The sequence below is a fragment of the Castanea sativa genome, chromosome 5 (assembly GCF_040712315.1).
Source record: "Castanea sativa cultivar Marrone di Chiusa Pesio chromosome 5, ASM4071231v1".
In the NCBI taxonomy this organism is placed as follows: Eukaryota; Viridiplantae; Streptophyta; class Magnoliopsida; order Fagales; family Fagaceae; genus Castanea; species Castanea sativa.
In genome coordinates, this window is record NC_134017.1 from 60,064,987 (window position 1) to 60,086,544 (window position 21,558).

At 34.5% G+C, this 21,558-nt stretch overlaps 1 protein-coding gene across 1 annotated transcript in view; it reads left to right on the forward strand.

Annotated features, from left to right (window-relative positions):
* LOC142635537 (putative LRR receptor-like serine/threonine-protein kinase At1g56130) overlaps nucleotides 1–16,058 on the forward strand; it is a 45,932-nt gene extending 29,874 nt beyond the window's left edge. The window contains exons 17-24 of the mRNA XM_075809676.1: nucleotides 1,225–1,607; nucleotides 1,772–1,967; nucleotides 2,058–2,219; nucleotides 2,591–2,709; nucleotides 3,718–3,928; nucleotides 14,888–15,119; nucleotides 15,441–15,591; nucleotides 15,687–16,058. Of these exons, the coding sequence (XP_075665791.1) occupies nucleotides 1,225–1,607; nucleotides 1,772–1,967; nucleotides 2,058–2,219; nucleotides 2,591–2,709; nucleotides 3,718–3,928; nucleotides 14,888–15,119; nucleotides 15,441–15,591; nucleotides 15,687–16,058 (1,826 nt within the window). The remainder of the gene's footprint in view (nucleotides 1–1,224; nucleotides 1,608–1,771; nucleotides 1,968–2,057; nucleotides 2,220–2,590; nucleotides 2,710–3,717; nucleotides 3,929–14,887; nucleotides 15,120–15,440; nucleotides 15,592–15,686) is intronic.
* The last annotated feature ends 5,500 nt before the right edge of the window (nucleotides 16,059–21,558 follow it).

Genomic DNA, 21,558 nt, shown 5'->3' on the forward strand with positions numbered 1-21,558 from the left:
CCCCAGTATTTTCCCATAGGATGGTGAAATCATATATAGATTCACATCAAACTGTATCAAATTAATCTACAACCATAAAAAATTAGATATCTTCCAATTTTCTTGAGTATTGTGTAGCCAAAAATATTTGAACAATAAATGGAATTTCATGTATAAACTAAAAAATTATGTTCATTTTTTTGAAAAAGGAAAGAATAATCTACTTCATCCTTCCCCTTTTAAGAGTTTCCTTTGATCTGTTGAATGGCCCAATTTTTACAAAACCTGACATTATTATAGCAGAAAGTGGGTCAGACCCTGTCAATCTTGATAGGGTAGTTTGCCATAGGTTATCCCTTTAGTTATTTATGATTTAATTTAATATCAGTTAAGTAAAATTGCGCTGCATATCAGGTATTATTTTTCTATTGATACTTCCTTTATATCATAAATAAAATTGCTAAGGGGATGAAACACATTTGTGTTCATGTCACAACGAGAAACTAGAAGTAAGAAGGCAGGCTAGCTTATGTTAATTCTATAGGTGTCAAAAAAGGAATAAGAAAGTCATACTGAAATTTGGCTTTGTGGCAGCTCTGAGCTGTACTCATTACAACTCCTTTTGAGATTAAATAATCTAAAACTCAGATGGTTATTGACAAAAGAAGTATGCATGAACTTTGCCACAACTTGGAAAGCCAGAAATTTTAAAAACTTGAGCCTTCATCTTTTATAGAGCTAACTTTAGGATGGACAGAAGCAATACCCTCTTATTTCATACGTACTTGTGTGTATTAGAAGAGAGAGAGAGAGAGTTGTTGCTTTCTGCAACTATAAATTTTACCCTGATAACCTGAATGGTTAATGTGTGGTGCCTACTTTGTTAATTTCAATAATACTTGGAAATGAAAGGTAAAATATATTGCATTGGCATGTAACTTATATAATGACACTCTTCCAAGCCAGAATTAACCTGAATATATTTATTCTGGACAGAAATTTGTATTAGCTTCTTTTGGGAAAACATCAGTAAGTGAAATTGGTCTTATATAATCACACTCTTCCAAGCCATAATCAACCTGAATATATTTATTCTGAGCAGAAATTTGTATTAGCTTCTTTTGGGAAAACATCAGTAAGTGAAATTGGTTGAGTTTACATAATCTAAAAGCTTCAGTGTGGATCTTTTATTTTTTGAAGATTTAATTTTCTATCATGACGATTGCAATCATAATGATTCAACAGATGCAAACTTTTCAATCAAGTGTGGTGGCCCAGAGATGCCTGCTGAGGGTATAGTGTACGAGGCTGAAAACTCATCATCCTTTGGTGCAGCATGGTACTATGTAACTAAAACAGAAAAATGGGCAGTCAGCAATGTGGGGTTGTTTGCAGAGAGAAATGATCAAACTTATGTTGAAAACACTTTGGCACAAGTCATTGCAACTAACACCCCAGAACTTTACCAAACTTCAAGGATGTCCCCAGGATCACTTAGATACTATGGCCTAGGTCTTGATAATGGTCCTTATAATGTCAGCTTGTTTTTTGCTGAAACTGGTTTTGATGATCTAAGCTCTCAAACTTGGAAGAGTCAAGGGAGGCGTGTATTTGATATCTACATTCAGGTGACTATAGATTGCTTTAGAGAAAAATATATTCCATTCTTGAATAAAGATCATTACCTCCTCGTGTATAGTTTCTATAATACAAATTCTTTTTAAATTTCAAAGAGTTCCATTTTAATTCATTCAATAAGAATTATAAAATTATCATATAATTTGTTTTCTAGGGTAGTCTAGAATTGAAGGACTTTGACATATCAAAGGAGGCAGGTGGCGTTGAGAGAGCTCTCCAGAAGATTTTTAAGGCTAATGTGTCAGAGAATTATCTTGAAATTCATCTATTTTGGGCTGGTAAGGGCACTTGTTGCGTACCTATACAAGGTTATTATGGGCCACTAATTTCAGCCATTCATGTTGTTTCAGGTAATGTATATGATATGATTTATGAATTGATTTGTGATGTTTTTGATATGATTATTTTCTGCTTATTACTAATAATAAATAATTACTCAGATTTTGTATCTAATGTTACTGGGATTCCACCAAGCAATCGAGGAAAAAAAAGCAGGTTGGGTTTGATTGTAGGAATTGCAGTCCCTGTTGGAGTCGTGAGCTTGATTTTCATATTTGCAGTTTTCTACATGAAGAGAAAACCACAGCACAATAATGAGGACGGTAAGAACATAAAAGCAGTAGTGGAGGTCCTGGTGAAATACAGCCTAAGAAATAAACACTAATGGACTCTGTACCACTCACTTTTGGTTAAAATTCTAGTTACTCTCTGATATTTGAAAAGGCTAAATCCTAGTAGTTGTTAGAAAAGTATCAGTACTATTATTGCTTGTACAATGATGTGGAACCTTTTCATGAAAGGGAATAAGGGTCTAGCTGTAATTTTCTACATAATTAATATCATTAAACTGAAATCCAATGTTACCCCCCCCCCCCCCTTCAAAAGAAAATTCAAATTCTTAAAAATATATAACTGTGACAACAATGAAGAGTTTAAATCAGTAAACTAGATCCTCTCTTGCTTGAACCTGCAGAGCTTCTTGGAATAGGCTCCCGACCAAACACTTTCAGTTATACTGAGCTGAGAAGTGCGACCGATGACTTCAACCCTTCAAAAAAGTTAGGGGAGGGAGGATTTGGACCTGTTTTCAAGGTAAAGTACATTATTATGTAATGTTGGATAGACACTTGACATTACGTTTGATGACAAAACTAAGTCAGCGAAATCTTCACCTAAATTATACTAAAAGCAACTAAAATATTCTTTTAAGAAAGTAATTTCTTTAAATATATATATATATATATATATATATATATATATATATTTATGTTTCCAAAGGCTTAAAAAAAAGTGGGAGCTTTATGTATTAAAAATGACCTTTTTCTCAAGAATGGTATGTAGTTGGCTATCTTTAACATTTTAGCTACAGTAACATTGGCGGAGCCAGAGGGGGGCACCTGCCCCCCCTACTCCTGAATTTTTTTTTTGTTGTATTAGTAGTCACATGGAGGAAAAAAAAAAAAAAAAATTCTACTTGTTGAAAGTGATCAAATCATTGCTTTTATTTTGTCCTACGTGTAACTTGCTCCTATTTCACTATTTTTTTTTTATTTTATATCATTATTTACACAATTTTTACTATTTATGATACTTTTCATAGCATTTTATCTTTGAATGATGTTAGAGATATTACAAATTTTACTACTTATATCTTACAAATTGACATGTCACCAACCAAAAAAAATAATTTCAAACATTTATTTATTATATTTTTTAAGTAACACTAATAATTTTTTTACTCCATCAGTTTGTAAATATTTTAATAGTTATGAATTGGTTGTTTTTGTTTATTTATTTAATAATATGAAATATATTCATATTTGCTTACAATTGTTTATTTATTTTGTTATTATTGTTGATTAATGTTTTTTAGATAAATTTCACTTTTAATATCGCCTTTTAATTTTGCCCATTTTAGACTAAAATCCTAACTCCGCCACTGGTCAGTAATAAAGTTTTGTCATGCTAATTATCGGAGTTGCTTAAAAGAACAAAGGAGTAGTGCAATGTTTAAGGAACATACCAACATTCCCATTTTTGAACAAAAAAAAAAAACCCTGAATTTCACTTTTCGTGTCTCTGATTTTTACAACTTCACAGGGCACACTATCTGATGGGAGGATTGTAGCTGTGAAGCAATTATCGGTGGCATCTCACCAAGGGAAGAGTCAATTTGTAACTGAAATTTCTACCATATCTGCTGTGCAACATCGTAACCTTGTGAAATTATATGGATGCTGCATTGAGGGAGATAAGCGCCTTCTTGTTTATGAATATCTTGAAAACAGAAGCCTTGATCAAGCACTATTTGGTAGGAACATACTTTATACTCATTTCATACCTTCCATGCTACCCATAAAATCATCATTCATTCAATTATTAGAAATATTTAATTATTGTTAGAATTATGAAGTTTAATTATTAAATTCACCATCTCTTAATAGCTTAAACTTTTGAGAGAATTGATAATTTAATGGTATCAACTTAGGAAGTACTAAGTTTGATCCTTGTCTCCTTCACTCTATCTTTCATTCGAAATCCCCTGTATTGGGCCTCACTTATTTAAAAGAAATTTAAGCTCACACGCGAGGGGAAGTATTGAAATTATGTGGCGAAATGATTAAATTTACCATTTTCTAATAGATAATTTAACATTGTACTAGAGTAATAGTGACTAGACTAGTCTTTTTGGGATATAGAGCAGATGTGGTTAGGACTTTTTTTTTTTTTTTTTTTTTTTTCCAGGTGGTTACAAATGTAAGGTTGAATTTATTCAATCATGTGTTGACTTTATTCCATTCCAAATTTGCTTGTAATTTAGCAATTAGATACCCTGTATTCAGGTAGAAATAATATAAAGGTTGTGTGTGAGATAGTGTGAAGAAATTCAAGTGTGTGTGCATTGGAGGATTCATGTGACTGGATCTTGCAAGTGACTCATGACTAGCAACTCGCCAAAATGCCACACGTGCGAGTGACTCATGACTCAGGCTAGTTACTTATCTCGCAACTGGAACTCGCAACTGGTACGAGTCGCGAGGCCAAGCTGCCAAAATGCCCTATTTTGCAGAAAACTGACTTTTCGCATTCCTCACGTACACAACTATAAATACTCTTATACCCACAAAATGTAGAGAGCTTCTAAATAGAATTTTGAAAGAGAAACCCTTAGAGAGAACAAAGATTGATTCATCCACAATCATAGACATTTGATTCTCCAAATTCCTCTACTCTCACTATCTCCATTGACATATCCTTGAGAGGTACATTTATCAAATCCCTATCTCACCATACCCATATCAATGAGGAAGTATTTTGGTGTTTGGGAAGCAGTTCGGAAATGATCAATTCACTTGGTTAATGCAATGGGCTTATTGCGAAATTGGGAAGCTAAATAAGAAACGGTTAAGCGTAACCTTGTTGGAGCAAGAAGCTTAGAGGGCTCAGGGGCATTGGGTAAATTAGGCTTAGAGGGTCTATTGCTATTCATGTATCCCAACTTTATTCTTTAGTGGATCATTTCACCACTTGGAAGGTAGCGGAGAGATTTTTTTACCGAGTTCTTCGGTTACCTTTACGATAACACATGCCGGTGTTATCTTTGTATTTGCATCTCTCTAACCCTTACTCTTACCTTTTAATTGTTATTGTGTTATGATTAATTATGGTGTAGAGTTGTTTAATTTTTTTGAATTTCTACTTGTACCTATTATTCCACACATATATTGTTTGGATATAAGCTTGCGTTGGTTTAATTTGAAATTGGAGGTTTAAAAATTCATTAGTGTTTTACACACTAATTGAGCATTCAATTGGTATCAGAGCAGGTGCACTTGTTGTTGTTTCATTATTTAAGTGTGATCCTAGACCCTTTTGAGATGGATCAATCTCAATTGCTTAATGCTCCTCATACTTTGATGGGAGCAATTATGCTTTTTGGAAAGTCCGTATGAGGGCATTTCTATGTTCTATTGATGATAGTGTTTGGGATGCTGTCGAGATAGGATGGACTAGGCCGGAGGCCGCTAAATCCACTTGGGATAAGGCAACCAATGCGGCAGCTAATGCTAATAGCAAGGCTTTAAATGCTATTTTTAGTGGTGTCTTACTTGACGAGTTTCACAGGATCTCCCATGTTACAATTGCTAAGGAGGCATGAAAAATTTTGGAGACTACCTATGAAGGCACCAAAAAGGTGAAAAATGCCAAGTTGCAAATGCTCACCACACGCTTCGAGGAGTTGAAGATGAGTTAAGATGAGTCATTCGACTCATTTTATGGAAAACTAAATGAAGTGGTGATTGACAAATTCAACTTGGGAGAAAAGACGAAGGACTCCAAGATTGTGAGGAAGATTCTACGATCATTTCCGAAGAGCTTTCGTGCTAAAGTTACCGCCATCAAAGAGAGCAAAGACCTTGATGAGATTTAAATTCAAGAGCTCATCGGTTCTCTTTAAACCTATGAGCTATCTCTACCATCACAAAGGAAGAGCAAATCTCTTGCTCTAAAGACAATCAATGAGAGAATGGAAGCTCAAGACTCCTCGGATGAGAATGAGGTTGAAAAGGAATTGGTGTACCTTGCTAAGAACCTTCATAAGTTCTTGAAATTTAAGAGGGATGGGAAGTCTTTTGAGAAGGGAAAATTTTCAAATTTCAAGAAGGATAAGAAAGATTTCAAGAAGAAAAATTCCAAAGATTCTTCTCCATCTCAAGCGGTCACGTGCTATGAGTGCAAAGGGCATGTGAAGAGGGAATGCCCCACTTATTTAAAGGCAAAGGGTAAAGTCTTTGCCACTACCCTTAGTGACTTGGACATATCCAATTCAAACTCATAAGAAAGTTATGATGGAGAATAAAACTATTCTGCATTTATGACAATTGCACCCGTGGACTCTATAGAAGATTTGAATGCTCTAGTGGAGGAGCTCGGTGAGCACACCAAAGTGGAGTCAATGGGAGTTGGGGAGGAATCCGATGATGAAGATGAAGAATGTGTCTATGAAGGAACAAATGGATTGCAAGAAACCTATAATTCTCTTCTTGAGAAGACCAGGGAGTATGCAAGAGTGGCTAAGGCAGCCATAACAAAAATGAAGAGAGCTGAACAGGATTATAAAAGTCTTATAGTATGGTACAAAGAAACGAAACGTGAAGTTGAAAAGCTGAATGAAGAAATAACTTATGCCTATTCTAAGATCAAGTTTCTTAAGCTTGAAGTGATTTAAGCAAATGCAAAAGTGGAGCGTGTTGCCTCCAAGAAACTCGACGAAGTGCTTGCACATCAAAAGCCCTTTTCTGACAAAAGTGGCTTAGAATATACTGAAGAAAGTAGCTCAAGCGCAAATGTGTCTAAGGAGATGAATTTTGTTAAAGCAAATGAACCAATGGTAGCAACTCCAATGGTTGAATAAGTGAAGGTTGAGAAGAAGCCAAATGTGATTGCTCAAAGGTTTTTTACAAAGCCTCCAAACCCATTAGTGGCTAAATCCAATGCTAAAGGGAAATTTCTTCTGAAGTCATAGAGAGGTCCACAAACTCAACATTTTTGCCACCATTGTGGAATCCAAGGACACACTAAACCTAATTGCCACAAGCTTCAAGCATTGAAGAATGCAAGTTTTCAAAGGCCAAGAGGACAAAGAAATGGCAAAGGGAATCTCAAACAATTATAAGGGCGAGAATTTAACTTCAATATTGGTGATGTGATAAAGATGATAGACACCATCACTTCTTGTTTGGCAAACTTCACCCTATAGTTTGAGAATCGCAACTCAAGTACCCAATCCTCTAAGAATATCACCCAAAATGCACATGTCCTGTGGATGAAGAAGGGTGCACATGCATAAGCATTATAACATGTCCATGCATTAATTCTTCCGAGTTGTTATGACATTGTTTAGTTGTGTGCTTATGTTTTTCATTCTAGCATTTTTTTTTACTGCTTTTGTTTGTTTTTAATAGTTTTGAATTTTTGTTCTTTCTTTTTGATCAATATTTACTTTTTGTGTGTCAAAAATCCAAAAACACATAAAAATTTTTAAAAAAAAATTCAAAAAGTTTGATCGGCATTTTTGTGTTTTGTCAAACACATGTTTTGCCTTATACCTTCGTACAAATGTCTTTGTGCATTTACAAGCGTAGCTTGTTCTCTATGCACTCATATCATTATGGAAAAAATCTTGACATCTATGTGATTGTTGTAAATAGATCTTCAAACTTATCATGAATGATTAGCCAATGGTTTTGTTGATCTTGAGACATGCATAGACTTGTGTCTATATATCTTCTCACTCTTTTATGTTTTTGCTTAAAGAGCTCAACTAATGTTAATGAGTTTCAAAAGTCGTCACATATACTAGTATTCGACTAGGAAAAAGGGAAAGCAACTTGTAATGAAAATGTATGGTACCCAAAAGTCAAAGGCTTAATCATCAAATTGAAATATCAAAAATTTCAAGCATCAATTTCAAAATGAGATATATTGTTCTATAACGATCAAATGTTATGAAATGTAAGAAGCCAAATGAAAAGCTTCAAAGTTATGTAATCAAGTTATGTGGGATGTCATATATGCATATTTTTATAATTGAGATTGGTCACTCTTCCTAGTGCTAATTGTGTATGTCTTGGTTGAATTGATCACTAATGCTTCACATTAGACTAAAGACTATCCCACCTTTGGTACCCACACACATCACACATGTCTATGTTCAATGAATGTCTTACTCATTTGTGTGATTGTACTTAATTAAATGTGTTGTACATACTCAATCATATGTTGATCAAAGACAAAAATATTTTGAATATTTTTAGATGTTTTTGGAAAGTGCTTTTGTTTTGTAAATTTTCAGAAAATCCAAAATCCATGTAGCTCTGTTTTGGCGACTCACTCTCGTAGGTAAGCCAGTCACGAGCTTACTTAGAAGCACTTGTGGAGAGTTTGTCCCCCAGTTGTGAAAAATACTTAGAAAAATTTCAGGGTTTTTTGCATTTTCGTGACTCAGTTTGGTGGCTTGTTCGCTAGTGGAAGCTTCAATCGCGAGCTTACACAAAATGATTCATGACTCCCGTCGCGACTTGCTTGCGAGTGGACTTCCCAATTGCAAAAAACACTTAGACAAATTTTTCAAAAATTTTGTCAAGGGATTTTGGCAACTTGTTTTGGCGACTTGCTCAAAACTCATTCCAGTCGCGAAAATCACGTGTTTTGCATAATTAGAGTTATATCCTTGACAGTTTTCAAAACATTTTCAGTTTTCCCTCACATCACGTGCACATATTTTGTCTTGTCCGCCTCTCCCTCTTCCAAAATCTCCATTTTCTTCATCAATCCTTTATCAATCTTCAAGAAAATGTATGGGTTCTCTCTTATTCTCAAAGTGGTTCAAGTTTCTAGCCCTAGTTTTCTTGGATTTTGTGTTTATAATGAGATATGAAAATATGATGATTTAATATGGCTTTTGTTGATGGTTTGTTGAGTTTGATCTATGGGTTTTGTTGGTTTTGTTAGTATAATACGTATTCTACATGTTTTACATGTCTGTGCTTCATTTTTTTTTTCTTGCATTATATTATGTTTGTGTTGTGTTGTGTTGTGTTGTGTTGTGCATATCATGTTCAGGATGAAATGTCTCTTAGATGTTTTGCGTGTTTCTTTGGATTCCATGGAATACAAAGTTTGTAGGGATAATCATGTTTCTTTGATTTTGAAACTTTATATGATTATGTGTTTTTCCTTTACACTTTGCCCTAGTTTGCACACTTTTGCATTTGATGCACAAACACACACAAACACTTTGACATGATTGAGTGTTTAATGTCATAATTCTATCATGTTTTGATACTATATGTCATCACATGTTAAATTATTTCTTAATTACTCTTTAAATTCAGTTTTCAGTGTTTAAATTCAAAATTTCTAATTTGGTACAAACTTGTTACTAATCAAGTTTGTTATTATATTTTGTGCTCTGTTTTGTGGTCTTTGTGCTCTATTTTACATATGGCTCAAAGAAAACCTTTGCTCAGCATGGTGACAAGAGGAAACGCATGGATGAGACTTGGTTTTGCTCCATCCAACATTTTGAGTGATACAACCAGCACTTTGTGAAAGCTCCATGATTCAAAAGCGATTTGTGGATCTTGTTGATCTCAATGACTACTTTATCCCAAGCTGTTTTCTGGAAAGAGGTTGGGAAAAGCTACTGAGTGATCTCCCAGGGGTTTGTGAACGACTGATTCGAGAATTCTACGACAATGCCATCCTACGAGAGGATATCATAGATTGTTGGGTTAGAGGCCATAAATTCACCATTGAAGTGGAGGACATTGATGGGGTTCTCAGATTTGGAGATGTAGAACATGACTTCACTCACTTTAAAGACAGAATGCTTTCTATAGAGACGGTTCAATCCTATATTAGTGGTGTTATAGAGGGGAGATGTCTCAATATAATTGCTTTCCCATCGGATTTGTGATGTCTTACCTACATCATGGTGTTTAACCTTGTAAGGTTGAAATTTATCAACCACTTTGTTGGCTTTATTCCGTGCCAATTTGCTTGTAATTAAGCACTTAGAAACCCTATTTTTAGATGGGATTCATGTAAGGGTAGTGTGTGAGAAAGTGTGAAGAAATGCTCAAGACTATACAGTGAAGCAGGGACTCACGGCTGGATCTCGCGGGTGGCTCGCGGGTGGCTCGCGGCTTGCAAGTCGCCAGATGATGTACACAAGTGAAGCATGCAGAGAAGACGAACAGTCACGCCAACTGGAGCACTATAGGACAAAAATTTCAGTCTAGCCATTCTGTTTGTTCGCGGCTTGAACTCCTGACTCAATCAAGTCACGAGGCCAAGTCGCCAATCAGCTCTGTTTTAAAAAACCTGACTCTTCGCATTCCATTCTCACTCCAATATAAACACCCCTTATACCCAAGAAATGTAGAGAGCTTATAAAGAGAATTTTGAGAGAGAAACCCTAGAGAAAAACAAGATTGACTCATCCACAATCTTCATATAGAAACTTTTCAAATTCTCCTACTCTCTTCCTCTCCATTGTTACATCCTTGAGAGGTACATTACCCAAACATTTTCTCACCATACCCATATCTGTGAGAATATTGTTTGGTGCTTTGGGAAGCAGTTAAGAAGGGACCAATTTCATTATTGGTTGATGCTATGGGCTATAGCAGAATCCGGTAAGCTAAAGAAGAAATAGGTTCGGCCCAACCTCGTTGGAGTAGGAGCTTGGAGGGCTTAGGTACACTAGGTAGATTAGGCTTGAAGGGTCTTCTGTTGTCCATGTATCCCAACTACATTCTTTAGTGGATTATTGACCGCTTGGAGAGCGGCGGAGAGGTTTTACGTAAGGGTTTCGGTTTCCTCTTCGATAACACATCGTTGTGTTGTCCTTGTGTTTAGATCTCTCTTCTCTTAATCTTTGCCATTTAATTTCTGCTGTGGATATGATTTTATTTGGTTTAGATTATGTTATCAATTCTGTTTTAGCTTATTTACATTTTTTGCACGTAAATTGTTTGTTAATAAGCTTGAATTGGTAATTTGTAATTTGAGAGTCTAAATGTTCAAAGGTGTTTTATACATATATTGAACTATCAAACCTATATCCGGTAAGGAAGATGACCACCATCAAAAATGCAAGAGCCATCTTCCTCATGGAGCTTCAAGAGAATATCTACATTGACATTAGTGCCCATCTATTCTCCATTCTTGCCGATGAAACAAGGACAACCTCAAGGCCTAAGCTTATCCTCCCTAGTCTAATCATGAGGATTCTTCATGAAAAAGGTGTGGAGACTCCCAAATACATCAGCCTCATGCCTACACCTTCTGCTATCAATGCTCTAACAATCACAAGGAGCAAGGTTCGTCTTCCGGGTGATAAGGAGAAGGTTGATCCTACATAAAAACAACCTACGCACAAAGACTGCAGCTGAAGGACAACCATCTTCGTCCTAAAGAGTTGGTGGTAGAGGAAGAAGCGGAGCCTCATCATCTTTAACATTGCCTCTAGATGCTTTTTAGATCCTTCTTGAGAGGAATGACGACTTGAGAGAAGTCTAACAGGAGCACTCCGATAGGCTGACTACCATTCAAGAACAAATCAACTTGCTTGCAGCCAAGTTTGATAGCTTCACTGACCAGCCTTAGCCCTTTGGCCATTCCTGTCCAAAAGGAGGAGTAGATGTAGCTCTTGAGGGGGAGCCTTACCTTGAGGGGGAGATCTTTTATAAGTTTTTATAGCTTTTATGATTTAAGTTTGGTTTTAGTTTCTATTATGGGTTTTCATAGCACTTATATTAGTACTTTGGTTTGGTTTTTAAGTACTCTATAACTTTAGTACTTGTTTTAAAATATTTGGACTTGGTGTGTTATGAATGCTTGAATGTTTTAGCTATTTAAACTATGCTTTAATATGTAACTTGCTTTGTAGCTTATTAGTACTTTTAGATTATGTATGCATTATTTTAAGTACTTTACTCTTGTGCCCTTGTTGGATCTTATATCTTTAATGCAACTACCTTAGTGTTTTTGTATCGGTTGAGTGTTGGACATACAAATGATACTTTGCATTGAGCTTATCAGCTTGCATGTCCGGATGTTCATTCCTTGTGTGAATGATCATTGTGATCACTATTTATAGTGATTTTTCATGTTTGGTCAAGCCATGCTTTATTGTTATATTCTTTATTTCTTGATCACAATGTGCTTGCTCCAAATGCATTTCAAGACGTCTGCTTAAAATGATCTTTTTGTGTTATTGTTTTTTGGAAACTTATCTGTATGGTTCAATAGCTTCACAGTATCTACAGTTAGGTGTGAGTGAGTTTTGGCAACTATTCACAACACATATTTTAAGTCTAGAGTTTGTTTTAGGGTTTTGTCACTGAATAGCCAAAGGGGGAGATTGTAAGGTTGAATTTATTCAATCATGTGTTGGCTTTATTTTGTGCCAAATTTGCTTGTAATTTAGCAATTAGATACCATGTATTTAGGTGCGAATAATGTAAAGGTTGTGTATGAGAGAGTGTGAAGAAATTCAAGTGTGTATGCATTGAAGGATTCTCGCGATTGGATCTCGCGAATGACTTGTGACTGACAACTTGCTAAAATGCCACACGTGTGAAGTATGCAGGAAGTTGAAGGGTCATGAAAGTTGGAGCACTACAGGACAAAAATGACAGTCTGGCCAGTTGCCAAAATGTCATGACTGAAACTCACGAAGGCCAAGTCGCCAGAATGTCCTGTTTTGCAGAAAACTGAATTTTCACATTCCTCACGTACACTACTATAAATACCCTTATACCCATGAAATGTAGAGAGCTTCTAGAAAGAATTTTGTGAGAGAAACCCTAGAGAAAACCAAGATTGACTCATTCACAATCTTAGACATTTGATTCTCCAAATTTCTCTACTCTCACCCTCTCCATTGGCATATCCTTGAGAGGTACATTTGTCAAATCCCCATCTCACCATACCCATATCAGTGAAGAGGTACTTTGGTGCTTGGAAAAAACTTCAGAAATGACCAATTCACTTGGTTGATGCAATGGGCTTATTGCAGGATCCAAGAAGCTAAAGAAGACATGGTTAGTCGTAACCTCGTTATAGTAAGAAGCTTGGAGGCCTTAGATGCATTAGGTAGATTAGGCTTGAAGGGTCTATTGTTATTTGTGTATCCCAACTTTATTCTTTAGTGGATCATTTCACCGCTTGGAGGGCTACAGAGAGGTTTTTCGTCGAGTTCTTCAGTTCCCTCTTTGATAACATGTGCCGATGTTATCTTTGTGTTTGTATCTCTCTAACCCTTACTCTTACCTTTTAATTGCTACTGTGCTATGATTAATTATGGTGTAGAGTTGTTTATTTGTTTGGGTTTCCGCTTGTACCTATTATTTCTCATATATATATATTGTTTGGGTATAAGCTTATGTTGGTTTAATTTGAAATTGGGGGTCTAAACATTAATTAGTATTTTACACACTAGTTAAACATTCAACAAATAATATTAAAGCCAACTTGGTAACCTCTTGTTGAGCTCAGAGACATTGCCCCCACAAAGTGGGCTTGGAAGAGAATGTTAGGGATTTAAGTGGAGGATTATGGATGACGTAGATTGATATTGAAAGACATCACAAGTAAGTTTCCTATCCTTATAGTTTTGCATCAAGGATAAAAATTTAATTCAAATCTCTTTGTGTTGGCTATAGGAGTTCACCAAATCAATTCAATCCAAATCCTCTAATCTATGTTTTTGCAAATGACATAGTTTTAGTGGATGACCTAAATGCGGAGTCAATGTATAATTAGAAATTTAAAGAGATGTTTTAGAAAAGAAAGGATTCCTGCTAAGTAAAATTGAAGTACATAGAATGTTTGTTTGGTGACAGTATAAATAAAGTTCATAAATTCTAAGACTTGAGGGTCAAGAGATACCAAAGATTTAGTGCCTTTGATATCTTAGATTCACAATTCATAAGGGTGGTGAGTTTGAAGATGATGTGAATCATAGGATATATGAAAGCAAGGTAAAGGAAGTGGAGAAGTGCATTATGAAAATTGTGTGATTGTAGAGTACTTATTAAGTTAAAGGAAAAATTTTATAAGACTGTTATTATACAAACTATGATTTGTGGTTCTAAATGTTAGGATCTTAAGAAATAACATGTTTATAAAATTATTGTAGCTTAAATGAGAATATTAAGATGAATAACTGGAAATACAAAGAAAAATGGAATTTGAAATGAAGGAATTTGCTTTAAAATAGAGGAAATATTAATGAAAAGATAAGAGGGAGTCACTTGAGATAAATTAGTTATGTACAAAGGAATGTGTTTAATATTCACATTAACATTGCATGAAGCAGTAAAAAAAGCATGTCAAATAAGGAAGCAACAAAGAGTATGATTTTAGAGAAGATAGAATAACAAAAGTGAATACATGAGCCTAATCTTGATTAATTTGTGGAGGATCTATAACCAACCCCCAAGTTTTGGGACTATGTCGTTAAACATTGTCAATTATGTTTTGGACCACAGCAAAATAAATTGAAGTAGCCCAAATCTCATATGACAATATGTTTTTTTACCCTAAGACATAATCTGATTTTTCCAAACTCTAATGTTCTCTGACAATATCCATATGGGAAGCCTTGTATCATTGCACTCAAATAACTCCTGAATAAGGATTTGGCATTTGATTGATAACTCTTAATCTAATTAGATTGGAGCTACCACTAATGCAGGAAAAAGTAAGTTGCATCTTGATTGGCCTACCCGCTTCAGTGTTTGCTTGGGAACTGCAAGAGGACTTGCTTATCTCCATGAAGAGTCAAGGCCAAGGATTGTACATCGAGATGTGAAGGCTAGCAATATTTTGATTGATGGAGAGCTATGCCCGAAAATATCTGATTTTGGATTGGCAAAGCTTTATGATGACACTAAAACCCACATTAGCACCCGAGTTGCAGGGACTATGTAAACTCCTTATCCACTTTCTCAAAGCCATTGTCTTTAATGCCTGTTTTATATTGTACCAAGGTTCATGATACAGTGTAAGATATAGATCCTTATATAAGTATGTAACAGTTGATCAATAATCACTAGATTCATTAAAAGAATGATCAATAACTATTACAAACCTGAGATTAATATTGGAATTATCTTTTCCATTACTAATAATCAATTTACCTATGGAAATTGAACCTGATCAGATAGATTGGTGGTTATAAATAAACTTGCATATTCACCTATCAAAAAAAATTAAATAAACTTGCATATTAATTTTAAATCTTGCAGAGGCTATTTGGCACCGGAATATGCAATGCGTGGGCACCTCACTGAGAAGGCTGATGTTTTCAGTTTTGGTGTTGTTGCTTTGGAGATCCTAAGTGGGAGACCAAACTCAGATAAAAGCTTGGACCCTGAAAAAATTTATCTCCTTGAATGGGTATGGGAAAGGAAGTTTTTCTCTCTTTTTCCATTTCTTAATTTATTGCATTTAAAAGAAAATCCTTATTTGCTCTCCTTGTCATGAATCACCAGGCATGGACTCTACATGAAAATAATCAGAGTTTAAAGCTGGTAGATCCCACATTATCAGAATTTGATGAAAATGAAGCTGCTCGAGTGATAGCAGTGTCTTTGTTGTGCACACAAGCATCACCAAACATGCGGCCACAAATGTCCCGTGTTGTGGCCATGCTTGCAGGAGATATTGAGGTAGGCATTGTTACATCAAAGCCGAGTTATTTAACTGATTGGAATTTCAAAGATATAACAAGCAGCTTTTTGAATGAAGAAGATAAAAAGCATCATGGGGATAACACTGATCTTAGCCAACTCGGTAATCCATTGCCTTCTCCTGTAAATGTTACTGAAACCATGTTTGGTGGCATAATTGGAGATGGAAGGTGAAAACATTTATCTTTGTTGCAATCACTCTGTAACACTGCCTTCACTATGTAAGGCACTTCAAATTCAAAACTCTTTATGCTTGACTGGCTTTCACCTTTGCAAATGATAATATGTGATGTCATGTTTATAAATACTAAGATATTTGTCTTGTTTTGTATCATAATTTTGACAAACAATGAAATTTTTCTTCTTTGGGAAGTTATAGGCTTATAGCTGCATAATATCGCTGTGAAATCATATGCTTGACCACAATTTTTTACTATCACTATTTTGACGTTTCCAGTCTTCTTCTCACTATTATCCTATAGATAAAATGTCATACAGAGCATGAATGCCACAAAAATATGAGAAATGGAAGGATTGGTAAGCTATGCACATAAAAAGCACAAATTAGCCCTGTGTTGAATAAAGTGGATTAGACCGTCCAACCAACATAAAATGAAGGACTGCATCATTCTTACATTCCTCAGTTCTCAATCAATAGGACTGAGATTTATAGGCCAGTAAATAGGCGAGATCTCCTTGATGTAAGTACTCGTTTGGTAGTAGTTACTTAAAGTAAAAAATAAAATAAAATAAATCACTAAATGATACAAAGAAATCAGCTTTGGCCATTTGGTACCAATTTGAAACATGCATTTCGGGTTGAAAAGGTGAGTTTTTAGAATGGTTAGTGCAATACTTGATAGTGTGGATACTAGACTATGGATCGACACTGTTTTTGGTTTGGTGATGAGTGTGTGGGTACCATCCCTGCTTGTGCTTCTTGCATGTGTTAGGTCATTGACAGTGCATGGATTGTAAATAAAGTGAACAGAATTATGTATACAAAATTTTATCTTTATCATTGGATACATCTTACATAGTAATGTGACAACTCCTTAAGTGTTGGTCTTTAATCGGGAGATTGTGAAATTAACACCTGGCATTTTTATAATAATGGTGCCAGTGAGGTGATTTTGAAATTAGTAGCTAGTGTTACTATGGCATTTCTATAATAATAAAACCGGCAATGTTGGCCGAGATCTCTATCCTCAATCAGTTAGAGGTTTGATTGTGGGCCTCTTAGGATTACTGTTTTGTATTGCCTTTCTACTGTTTGTGCAAACAGTTCCTGCAATTGTAATCTCAATATTCAAAATTTTATCAAATTTAAATATCCTTTGTTATATACTTGATACTTTGTCAATTCTCATGCGGGCCTTTTCTTGGGGGGCTATGCCACTTCCTTGGATAATTTTAAATCTTCATCAATTGCAATTTCTTCGAGCCCAAGTTGTTGCTTCTTTTTCTAGGTCTTCTTTAATTTTCTAAAACGCTATGTTTTTAGGTAAAAATCATTGCACAAAATACATGTGTATTTATGTATGTATGTAGTATGACCCACTCATCATTGTACCAATGATTAAAGGGCACATTACATCTATTATTTGTAGATCAATAGCAATAGGCAATTGTATACGATACAAGGTTTTAATTATGTGGGTAGAAGGAGAATTTAGTGTTTTTCTTTGTGTAGAGAGGTTACGAATATGCTAAATATGAACTAGAATTCTAAAAAATATTTGTAATGATAAGGAGCACGGCAAAAACAGAGTATTGCTCTTTAATTCAATTCAGTTTCATTACCTTTTTCTCTTATATTGTTATGATATATGAATGGCCAGAGGAACAAATTTTTGTGTACCAGTTGATATTGGTGCACCATTTCAAACTTACCGCCATTCATATATTTACATACATATGTTTATAAAATAAAAAAAAACATATATACATTAACATATATTATGTATTTATGTATGTTTGTATATGATGTTACTTGTAAAAGTTTAAATTTTGTGAGTATAAGTTTATCACTTGTAATATTTGCAAAATTTTCTAAAAAGGGTAGATTGAGAAAGTTGCTCAACTTAGTTGGCATTTAATAGCCTCTTTTCCTTACTTGTTGAGAGTGATTTGGCTATTCAATATCTCCCATATTCTTTGAATCTTGTGCATTTTTTGGTGGTTTAAGGAATTGAGAAACTTCCTCCAACCTAAACCCATGAGATTTAGGAATATGGGCCGCAACATGTGAAATGTAAAAGTGATTCCATATCTAAGTTATACATGTTTTATAAGTGATTTCATATCTAAGTTGTAAATGTATATTAGTGATTCTATATGCATTCACAATTATAAAATTTATTTTATAAAGAAGTAATGAAATCACTTAGAAAGCAGTTATGAAATTTCAACTCAATTATATAAAATTTCATATGTCAACAAGATAAACTAAAAGAGGCATTCGACATGTTCAGAGTTGGGTTGACTTGGAGAACTTATTCAATGTCATATGCGCATTGTTTATTTACATTCCAATTCACATTTGATATTAACTTCTAAAATTCAGCAAAATTGGAACCGTATCTTAGGATAAAAAATTTGGTAAATAGAAGCATACAACTTTTGGCTTTAAAATCAGTTAATGATAGATTGGACATCTCCTAGGTTGCAAATGTTCATTATGCTTTAGACGGAATTATACTTTTGTGTGTGTATTCTCCCAAAAACATTAAAATCTCACAAAGAAATGAAAAATAGAAATTGAAAAAAAAAAAAAAACCTTGAGATTAACATGCGTGGGCACAAACATGACATAAGACACAATGACATGACAATTCTTAACAAATTAAAATAAGACAATATCAGTATTTGACAATTAAATATTAATATTTTTAGGTATATTTTATTTATTGTATGCTTATTTTATATATATTTTTTATTTTAATTATAAAATATTAACTATCAAAATCTTTAAAATTATATCTTATAATAATAATAAAAAATTAATCGGTCTAGCACACACATCTTGGCCCAATATGCAAAAAATGTTGTAAGTTATGTAACTTGGATAGAGGAAACTCCTAGTATGAGTATGATTGAGTTAGTTTTAGTTCAAGTGTATTATTTTTATCTTCTTTTTAATAAAAGTTGTGATTTTTTTATCAAAAAAGAAAAAGAAAATGATAGATGTGTTGTGTACATGCATGGGATTTGAAGTCTATATGCATCTTACCTATGAGATACTACAGAGTTCGTACACCTATATCTTTTTTAATTCCCTTTATAGAGCCTTAACATTATGACAAGGGAATACAATCCTACTGTTTGACTTTGTGTTTCACTTTATGCTATACCAATCGCAAATTGCTTTGTATTCGTTTGACTTTCATTATAAAATAAAAAAAGTTTAAAATGAAAAGTAAAAACATGACATGCTATGGATGGTGAAGGATAAAGTAGATCATAAAAAGTGCAAAAAACAACCGGCCCCAAGTCACTAGACTACATAAACAAACCTACCATAACCAGTGCTTGATTGGTGTTTAAGACCAGCCATGTTAATAATTTTTGTTGATGTTGAAGTTCAACAATATGTGATACTGATTTAAAAATCATATATGGACAAGTGGTCCGATTCCATGACATGATAAATAAAACGCACTCTCTATAGCCCTTTGGCTCAGTAGTTTAGGTCCTATTTAGATGGTGAGTGAATGATACCTCTTCACTCATCACTCATATCTCATCGTTCTACATTCGTCACCCAATAACTCATAATTGTAACTTGAAAAAACCCATGAGCCAAGCAAATTCCGTTCGGCTCAAAATCTCAGTGGAATTTTCATTTAGAAAACTCAATATTTGGCACTTCAGATTGGACCCACGTGCTGACTCACTCACTGACACGTAGATAGGCTAGCCACGTAAGACTTATTTCTTTTATATTATTTTTTCTTCTCGTTGTTCCTCTCATCTGTCTTCACTCCTCCTCCACTTTTTCTTTTTTCATCTGATTTGTCTTCACTCTCCTTCTCTCTCATTTTTTTTAAAAGAATTTTTTGTTTCTTTTTTCCTCACTTCTCACTGGCCATAACTAAAAATAGGTCCCCTCTCTTCTCCGCCCCTCTCCTCTGTAAAGACTCACTTGAAGAATCTACAGATGAGTATCAGTCAACTTGTCTTTATCACTTTTGCTCTCTCTCCGTTTCTCGTTGTGGCTATATATCCCTCTCTCAAATTTTTGATTTTGGAAATTCGTGGGTATATGGATTGTGTTGTGTTAATCGATATTGGGTTCCTGTTTATGGGTTTGATGCATTTATCTTCCCTTTGGGCTCCTTGATTCTCCAATCTGATGGGTTCCAGTTTTTTGCTCAGTGCTGTTCGCAGATGGGATGGTGAGAGAGAGCAGATTGGTTGAATTTGGGAGAAGGGAAAAGGGAAAAGTGAGATGATGAAGAAGAGCTCTAGTGACAGGAATTTAGAACCATTCTATTTTTCAATTAAAAACTGTTTAATTATTTATTATTTTTCATATTTTCAATTGAAGAAAGAACTTTCACTAGATCAACGTGCTACAAAGGCTAGTTCCAAGAAATTAAGATGGCCACATCAGGGAACCCACAAGCCACAAAACTTTGACTAGATAGCTAGTCCCTAACCACCACCGACTTTGAAGTTTGAAGACCCAATGCCACTTCTATTTTGATGGCTAAAATCATTGGATGGTTCATACTTCATAGTACTCTCGCTCAAATTATCTAATCCTAGAGGACCAATGTGTGCATCTCCCAAGTTCCAATCAAAACTTGGGTTATAAAGCGTGAATATTGCCTCCAAAGTCCACACTATCTGCATTAGTGGGAGTGTCCCAATGGCAGAACCAAAGGTAGAAGAGGAAGATGGTGTTGGCAAGAGCAGTTGTGTGTTGCATGGGATGCTGCAGCAGCTCCAGGAATGTTTCTCAAGGTGTCCTTGGGTGGACTTGCTTTGTTACAATTTATTTATTTATTTTTCAATTTCTCTTTTACAATTTTTTCTTTTTTAGATTTTAGTTCAATTTTTTTTTTGGCTTTCTCTTTTTGCTTGAAAGCAATGTTATGAATATCGTTTTGGACCATGTTTTAGTTTGTTTAGTGAAACAGAATATTTCGGTACTGATCTATTTCAACGTACCATTTTAAAGGAGTTTCGGGGTTTTTAAATAAAAAATAAAAAAAATATTTATTTTTTCTTATACAACATAAAATTATTGATCCAAATAAGTAAACTTCAAATGAAACAAATCATTTACTCTTTTTTTTTTTGACACTCAAATCATTTAGTTATTACATAACAATTACTAGCTCTTTTAGAATATCAAAACATAAATATGTAATTAAATAATGAAAAACAACAACCAAAAGTAGTACAATAAGAGTGTATATATGTATATCATATTGGGAAGAGGCAAGGCTCAATAAATAAGTTTGAAATTAAACACTTTTGTTAGCTTTTTGAGTTTTGTCATTTTTAAAACTTTGTCACGTGAGTGGGGTCTACAAGCTAAAAGTCTAAAAGGCAAACTAAAGAAAAAACTTAATAAAATAAAAACTAGAGTAAAAAAAGAAAGAAAGAGGCAGACTAGCAGAGCGTATAAGATGAAGCAAAGAAGAAGAAAAGGAAGAAGAAGAAG